The sequence below is a fragment of the Teleopsis dalmanni genome, chromosome X, assembly GCF_002237135.1.
Source record: "Teleopsis dalmanni isolate 2A chromosome X, ASM223713v2, whole genome shotgun sequence".
In the NCBI taxonomy this organism is placed as follows: domain Eukaryota; kingdom Metazoa; phylum Arthropoda; class Insecta; order Diptera; family Diopsidae; genus Teleopsis; species Teleopsis dalmanni.
This window is the reverse complement of record NC_051848.1, coordinates 10,563,488-10,572,842: the sequence shown is the minus strand read 5'-3', so window position 1 is coordinate 10,572,842 and position 9,355 is coordinate 10,563,488. Positions and strand designations below refer to the sequence as shown.

Genomic DNA, 9,355 nt, shown 5'->3' with positions numbered 1-9,355 from the left:
AGTATGAAATGAAAAACTTGTTATATATTTCTTACTGCTTTAGCAATTAAACTAATTATTCTTGGTATCATAGAAAATTATTTTGAAAACTAAAGTAGTACCCAATATCATAAACTCAATTCTTCAAATTTTTGAATCCACTTTTATATTTAATAGTACGTTCATAGTACATATATTAATACTTAATTAACGAAAAAATCAATTTTAGAGCTTCATAAAATTAATAATGACAATTTATTTATGTTCCAGAGCTAGCAATAAAATAATGAAGAATAAATAAATCCAATAGTACAACTTTTATAATTATTTCCCTTACAAATGCAAATAGTTTTTAGTGAAAACTAGTTTGATGTACTTGTATCTATGCAGATTATTTACAATAATTTTATTAATATTAACTACAACTATATCGTATGCTATATCGTAAACTGCTTAAATTATAAGCAACTCAAATCACATGGTTACCAAGACTAAAAATTCGTCTATTGTGATCGATTTTTGGAAGTACGTACAAAATTTGTAGTTAACTGTTAACAAATATTTGATAAATAATACTCAATTCTTTTCAATTTACTAAAATTATACTAAATTATTGAAAAAGCCTAAAAACACAAATTTTATTCGCAACACCTAAAATATATAATATTTTTACCCATAATTGCAAAGAAACTATTCACTTTCGAAACATTAACTTTAAATTTTATTACGTGTTTTGCATATATAAGCTTAACAAAATTTCCGATTCTTCTAGAGTTGCCATTAAAAATAATGCTTATTTTATATTGTTCTTTTGCGACATGCCTACAAAAGAAAAGGCCTTAGCAAGGATCGGTTAAACTTTAATTAATTCCGTCACTATTAACGGACAGTAAGACTAAAAGTATATTTAATTTTTTTAATAGTTTTTAAGGATTGTTGAACAAAAGATATATTTTTAAAAATATAATTATATACACTAACGCTCTTCTGGATAGATTATTATTTTAGTTTTACTACAGTTTTTAGTCCGAAACAAGTATTTAAAATATTGTTTGCTTCCATATGTATATACATATAAAACGTTTTATTATTATAATACATTTTGGCACAACAAATAAATTTGTTTGTAATATATTTTTATACATAGTTTTATATAGGCAACGTTTTAATCTTATGCTTTCTTTGGACTATTGTACTTAAATCCACAAATATATTGGATTATGTACCATTATTCGTACAAAATTCATATAAAAGTATGCTAAAAGACATATCGATAAGACAATACGTAAACATAATATATTGTATAAATGAAATTTTTAATAATTTCATAGTTAAGCAAATACAGCATCTGGCAACTCGTTGATATGTCATAAATTTCACTTCGCATTGACACTAATTCATAATAAAGTAAATTATTTTGCATGCAAAGTAAAAGAAAAAATTAATTCCGAATAGTGCATTAAATAGTTTCATAATTTATTTTCTGCAATTGTAAAAAAATTAATTACTGCTATGAAAACAGATGGCTTCCTATGGAGGGAAGTCATCGTCAGTCAGTAAGAGTGCGCAAAATACAAAACATAAAACATTGAAAATTCATAGAATACGCGATTATTTGACATTCGTGCACATAATTTGTTCTCGTTCAATTCGTTTGTTTTGCAGAAAACAAAACGGAGGAGAAAGATTGAAGAAGAGAATTGGTGTGAATTGCAAGTGAAATATGGCTTAATTATAATTAAAAGCTTAAGAATATATTACATTTATACAAATTTAAGCAATTATGATACCATAAAAACAAAAGTACGAGTTAAGATATGTGCCAGTGTACACAGAAAAATTAATTAAGTAAAAATCGAAAGGACGATTTGCCGTGCTATAATCGCCGAAGTTCAATTACAACAAACCAATTAAACGCAATAACAAGTGCAATTTACAATTAATTAGACATAATGGAAATAGTATTAATAAAATAGTTAAAAAGTATCAAGTTTTGGCACTTGCGCCGGCCGGATCATCGATTTCATGTGTTGATATTGAAAATATATAAGAAAATTCTTTTTGTTTGTATACTAAAAATAATTATGGAAACAGTGCAAACATTAGGCTGTTTACTGAAAATATAAAAAGGTAAAAGAAATGCAAATTTTTTTTTTTTATTTTTAACGAAAAATATGTTTTTGTTAGGATATATACGAAACGTTGGTACAATATGAACGCTGTTTGTGTGTATGTATCCACGGCTCAATTAGTGCTACAAACTGAAAGTGTTGCAGTGCAGAGTGAGCAACAGTTGCATGATTTGAATCGTCTACTGTCGCATTTGCGCCAACTGCTCTCCTGTGTTGTATGTTGTCGTTTACTGAACGATCCATATGGACCGAGAAATAAACGATGTCAGCACAACGTTTGCAGAGTATGCATACATGGGCAGAAATCACTCCGTCCATTGTGTATACATTGCAGGGATTGTCAGGATTATAAAACATACGATGAGAATCGTCAAATGCGATGCCTAATGGTCTGCTACAAAAGTTTATGTGAATTTTTAACCGGCGCGCCAATGTTTGATCAACTGAGTAAATTAAAATTAAGTAATATAGTAAATAGTATCAGTTGTAGTTTGCCGCTGCCGAATATGTCACCACAAGAACTCGTACTGGAAGGAGCCAACTATGATGATATATTAAATGCTTTTAATGCCGACCTGCCGCATGCTATTATCCCAAATTTACACTTTCCAGTAAGTTCGTCGCATACGCTGATAAATTCTTCGTCAGTGTCGGCGTCAGCATCAGCAACATCACCTATGGCACCTGCTTCAACAGTACACATACATGGAGTATCTCAAAGCATAGTTAATACAACTACTCCTCCCATAAGCTCATCAACACATTTTGTAAAACCACGTATGCACATTAATCCAAATAGTACAACATCACCTCCTCTTCTACCCACCACTACAGTACAAACACAAACTCTAACGTTAAAGCATTTAAAAAGTATAATGGATCTATCGCCGACGGTCAAGCTACCTATACTCTCGAATTTGAGCACAAAATCCGTTACGGCATCCACAACTGAATCTAAAATGTCTAACGTTGTTGTTACAGTCGGTTCGTCACCAGTATCAAAAACGCCTCTCTCTATTGCTTCATCAAAATTGCAAGGTCTGAATCGGCAACTTGGATCAACGCGAAATGCTTTTATAGTATCTTCAAATGCATCAAAAACGAGTACAAGTAGTGAGACCCATCCGCCGCTCACTTTAAAAGTATCATTGAGCGGTGCATCATTTCGCACTATACAACCCAAAGCGAATAGTTCTGCATCCACAACGCCCACTACAGCAACAATCACGTCACAGCAGATTTTGAATCCACCACCAATCAAAACAGTATCAAATGGTTCTGCAATGTACTCAGTATTATATACAGGCATCGGCAATAAAATCACAATCAAAAGAAAAATTGATGGCGACGAGGATTCTACTCAAAGGGTAAGAGTGTTCCACAAACCAATCAACTTTCGATATGGATATCTAAAATTATAGCATGAGAATACAATAGTATAGCTATTATATAGAACGCAATACCATATTACTCAGATATTTTCAAACATAGGTTTTTTCTTGTGAAAGCTTATTTGGGACCATATTCTTGGGAATGAAAATCCTTTGTACATTTATATATTAAATTTAGTATTTTAATTACTATCCGTTTATGTCTTTTCACATTTTGTGAGGCTATGCAAATATAATCATAATCTAAAATATAATCTTATAAGACAATTATGTCTTATAAGTATGACATTTAAATTATTATTAGATAATAATTAATTAATTTTATATATAAGTATTAAAGGCATATTGATATTAAATTCAACATATTTATATACAACTATTGTAAATAAGATTTTTAATCTTATAAATAGTCATCTCTATATGCTATTACTGTATATATAATTTTGCCTTAGCCAAATAGCTAAATCCTCTCGTAGAGAACTATCTATATATCGTAAAACAATAACAAAAACAGATGTACTATTGTCACTACAATTTAAAATACTTCTCCTATTCAATTTATTGTATATACGTTTTTTAAAATTATGAAATCTAAAGAATTAATTTATTTTAATTTTTTGTTGTAAAATAAAGTTAACTACGTTATGTTATTTTATTTTTATATTTTTTGACATTGCAGCCGCAAGAAAAAAACTTTGTTAGGCCTAAGCAATATCAAAAGTTTTCTTTCAATATCAATCTTATCTGATGCCCCCTTTTAGGGAATCTCAGTTAGCTTAGAGTTATTCACATTTCACTAAAACTTCAATAGCCATAACCCATAATAACATGTTAATTTAATATAATATATATATCAACAAACAATCATATTTATGCTAGATACTAATTTTTTTAATTTTATTAATTAATCACAATTCCATTAATTAAAAAAAAATATTTTCTACAATTTAGAAAAATACGAGTGCATCCTCGTCTTCGTCAACAGTATTTGGACAAAACACAAAGACGAGCAGTAAGAAACGGGGATGCCGTTGCGGGAATGCCACTCCTACACCTGGTAAATTAACTTGTTGTGGACAGCGTTGCCCATGCTATGTAGACTCTAAATCTTGTATTGGTTGCAAATGTCGAGGTTGTCGTAATCCTCATCGTCCGGACGGAAACAAAGTTCGGCCAGTTATACCTGAACTTGCCTGCTATGAAATTCAGATGGCTGACGATAACTCCAGACTTAGTCCAAGTGAACTTCCAATAGCAACAACAAGGTCCACATCAACGTTACCAACATCCACAATAGTGTCCTATGGCGAGAACAGTCAAACGGAATCACCAAATCAACTAGACGAATTCACATTTAACAATGCAACAAGGGGGCATCAAATGAATATGACGTCGTCAGGTGCTGGTGTATCCAGTACTACTTCAACGACAACAGGAGCTTTGATACCCATTCTCAGCTTACAGCAAAATACTCCGCAAATGCAACAGCAAGTTCAAAACTTAAATCCGTTAAATGGTGGACTCTCAAGAAACGAAGTGGTACAACCATCAAGCATGTTACAGTTGGAGAATCTTCAAAGCAAATCAGTGCTTATACAAAACTCTGAGGGCAAATATCAAGGTAAGTTTCACACTAGATTATTATATTATCATCACTAGATATTATTAAAAAATATATTTATATTGCAGTGGTGAATGTTTTGACTACGGGGTCAACTGTTCAAAGTACTAATCAGATGCCCGGAATTCAATGTTTACAAACAATTTCTCAGCTGCAGAGTGGTGGTCAAAGCAGTAGCAGCAGTATATCATCTATTGCAAACACACCTTTCACGACTAGCTTCTCCCCAACATTGACGCAACTTTTCACAACACAAGACCAACAACAACAGCAGCAACAAGTAGTAAATTCATCAAATGGACAAACGTCAATTGTTACGTCTCATGTTCAACAGCATTTCAACTCAAATAATAACAACTTCATCACCCTGCATTCACTTTCCAGTCCACACACCACAACAAGCTCTTTAACACAAGCCATGCCTCTTAACTCATCGACTAGCTCTCAATCTATTACGCTATCACCGATAATTGTAACATCACCGGATAGTTTTACGCCGGATATCTTCTCAGATTCTTCAGATGAATTTCCAAGCCTATCCAATGCATTATCTGTTTCTTCCAGCACGAATGCCTCACGCTGTGTTTCCATAGCGGCTGCGGCAGCAGGGCATAACTCGTCGTCACCGCTGTCAATAGGAAGTGGCGGCGGTCGGAGCAACACTCCAAACGTACACAGTACAACTCAGCTTGCACCAATCGCCGAGCTTATTGACTCCAATGACTTGTAAGCCTTTATTTTAGTAATACTTTTTTTGTGTTTGTTTTTTTTTTTCTTACCACAAAAATTTGTATTTGTTTTCGTGATATTTTTTTTAAAAATGTTACCAGTGACCTATTTGAGCTTAGAACTCTTAGTTTTCAGTGGTTTGCAAAGCGATGGCGATTGCGATATAACGACTTTTATTATTTAAATTAAATTTAAAAATAAAATTTTCAAAAATCAAAATTGTTGACAACATGTAAAGAAAATCTGTGACTATATCTTAATATCTTGTAAATATCTTGTCGTTAATCAATAACATTGCAAGCCAATTGAAGAATTATAGGAGCTAGCAGCGGTTATTTGCGGATTTGGCATGAGTTGAAGTCCTAGACTTTAGCAAATTGCATAGAAGTTTAATTTACATGTAGAAGCTCCATGTGTACTATTTGAAAAGGGTTTCAGTTGTGCTCCCCACTCCTCCCACCAATTCTATATAAGAAAGGGCTTCTGTCAGCTAAGACTGTAGGGAATATTGACAGTTGACAGTGGTCAGTGCAATTTATGTTTTAGTCTTTATCTTATTTTAATAAAAAGTCTGATTGTTATACTTTATGAATAGTTATTTACGATTCTTTTTTAACTAGGGTAACGAGAAAATAGAAGGTTTTTGAAACCTTGTTACTGTGAAGAGCATACAACGTCCTAGACAAAAGTTCTACTCTTCAAAAGCTCGCTAATATCAATTCCAGACAATGCTCAAATAATTTTGTGCGTTCCTATGAAAAATTCTATACCATTAAAAATATTAAGGGGGGGAATATATTTGATTTTTGCACTCTCACTCTCATTCTTCGAGGGGCGTGTAGAATCGTCTTATACGAAAACAAAACCTTTCTTTCACAATGCCAGTTATGAGTAAACAGAGTTTCCTGCTGTTTACTCATTAGAAAGATTCTGCGGCTTTAAAAGAATTGGAGGAAGTGAATTTGTTTGTTGCATATGAATAAACAATTATGAGGTTCCATCGTAAGTTCCTTACAAGACAGCGGTAATTAATAATACTCAATTGTGTCAAGAGCCCACGGCATGTTCTGCTGAATGTAAAAACAGAAACATTACATACTTGGGCTCTGTGATTGCTTAAAACCTCTTATAGGTTTAATTAGTGATTTAATTTATTTTATGAGGATTAACAGATTAATTAGGCTTTAGCATCTGAGGATGATTACTAACTCTATAGGATTTAATAGAACTTATTTCATGTGAATGAGAGAGTGAGTGTAAGATCATATTACAATCTAATTTGACGTATGTGGACATTCGAAGATCGACCGGGTCTCAGTCAAATGCTACTAGACCCTTAAAGCATAGACCATAACTAAACAAGTAACTTCTCAAAGTTTCAAACTTACGGACTAAAGTTGAAATAGTTTCAAAAGGATGTTTATAATCTGTTTGATGTCAGATTTAATATGACTCTTTGTATTTATGTTTAACGCTTAGTAATACATTTGTAGACATGCAGGAACATAATGGCTACCTGGTTCAAGTAATATTGCTGTAAGCCAAATTATTAAAGAATTTAGTAATGACGTCTTTAAATTTATTTTCATCTAGGGGTCGTTAACTTTCTGCACAAACTTTCATCAGTAAGCACTTCGGTAGCTTTTGAGAGCGTTTCACCTTTATTTTTCATAGTAATAATTTCGAAAATATAGCTTCAAAATCAAATAACAAAAAAACTTCAGTTTAAAAACGGTGATATCATGTTTATTCAACGACTCTGCTTAAATTGTCTTAATGTTTTTAATTTGTAAAAATTTCTTTGACATAAGAACAGATTCATCTTCATCCAACAATTGACGCCCATAACCCCAAGTTTTTTGCGATTTAGAATTTTTTTTAAGCACAGCTACACACACGTATCTTAGCTGTGATTAATAGCGGTGAATATGCAGTTCAAAATAATATTAAAAGTATAGATTAGATGATTTCATTTCGAGTCGTATTAATTTCCAACTACAGAAGCAAACATTCTCTAATGATAATTGAACGTTTATGGCGTGCAATTTTCATGTATATAACAATAGACAAGTTCGACTTAAGTAGCTCATAGATTGGCTCTTGAGATTGCCATTCTAATCCAAAATTCTTAGGAACACCGTTCTAATCCAAAACTCTTAGAAGCATCGTCCTAACCTAAAATTTTTTGGATTGTCGTCCTAACCTGAACTAACCAAATTTTTTGGCACAAGACAGAATTGAGATTTCGTTCATTCATTGAATGTTTGACTTAATCAAACTCTTAGGTATGATTAATGCTTGAAAAGAATACATAGTAAGTAGATAATAATTTTAATTATTACTTATAAGCTTATAGTTGTTATGTCCTTAGACTCAAATGTAAGCACACTAGCACTTTCCTGCTCCTCACAAATCAAGTATAGTGTTCCTTTATTATATTAGTTATAAGTGAAATATTTTTTCTTATTGATAACGAAACGTAGCTGAAATTTTATATTGCTCTCAACGTGATCAGTCACTGTCACTGTCAGTCATCAGTCATCAGTGATCAGTGATCAGTGATCGGTGATCGTTGAGATCCATTGGAAAAACTTAGAAAATTTTTTTTCATATATGTATTATAACAATCGTTCTTAGTGCATTTGGTTTAAATATTATTTATTCCACAATTTTAGGCTTCTAAATTTTGTGAAGTGTTATTTTAAGTTTTACTATAATTTTTTTTACATTTTAGACTCAATCTGGAGCCAAATTGGTTTGCATGTCTTTAGCAAATTTGTGTTTAAGCTTTTTTACATACTCTGATAATTAATAAAATTGTTTTTATCTGTAAATAGTTCCAGAACTATAGTCAATGTAAGCTATGTTAAGTATGTGAATAGCATTCATTAAACTAATGTTAATATTAAGCAATCTGTATATATTATAGTATTTGTTAACCTTATACTTTTAATCGATTTGAAATTCATTGATTCATGCTAGGATAATGAAAAACAGAAACAAAATAAAATAAAAACTGATGTGAAAACATATAATGGAACAAATATTCAAACTTATATCTAGGCTTAGTGTACACTATGTTTATAAAAACTACAATAATAATAAAAATAACCAATCTATATAATACAACACATTCTATAGTAAATACTAAGTATATGTGTTTGTGTTGTTCGTGTTTTGATCTATGTACATTTGTCGTTTATGAATCTTGACGAGACTCTCTTCTCAAAGAATAAAATGATTATTGTCAAAAACTGATACAAGACTTTTTTGTAAAGATAAATAAAGAAGATTTAGCACCAATTAGAAATATGCAGCAGGAGGTGTGGTTAATGTTGTAACGCGACATGAAAGGATATACAATACTATTACATGGGTGGGGAAGTGTTTGGAGGTGGATGAGGGTTGAACATCAACCCGGGGCCAGACGGAGAAACCTGATCACTTCCATGGGGGTAGATCCAAAGGTCAATTGGATGGAGGTTTGTGTATGATGTGCGACA

General features: G+C 31.8%; 1 protein-coding gene across 1 annotated transcript; it reads left to right on the top strand.

Annotated features, from left to right (window-relative positions):
* The first annotated feature begins 1,423 nt into the window (after positions 1 to 1,423).
* LOC119687469 (E3 ubiquitin-protein ligase MSL2) lies at positions 1,424 to 9,110 on the top strand. Its single transcript, XM_038101796.1, has 5 exons — positions 1,424 to 2,109; positions 2,167 to 3,478; positions 4,454 to 5,123; positions 5,192 to 5,849; positions 8,587 to 9,110. Exons 2-5 carry the CDS (start codon positions 2,192 to 2,194, stop codon positions 8,621 to 8,623), a joined length of 2,652 nt encoding a protein of 883 aa, XP_037957724.1. The 5' UTR covers positions 1,424 to 2,109; positions 2,167 to 2,191; the 3' UTR covers positions 8,624 to 9,110.
* The last annotated feature ends 245 nt before the right edge of the window (positions 9,111 to 9,355 follow it).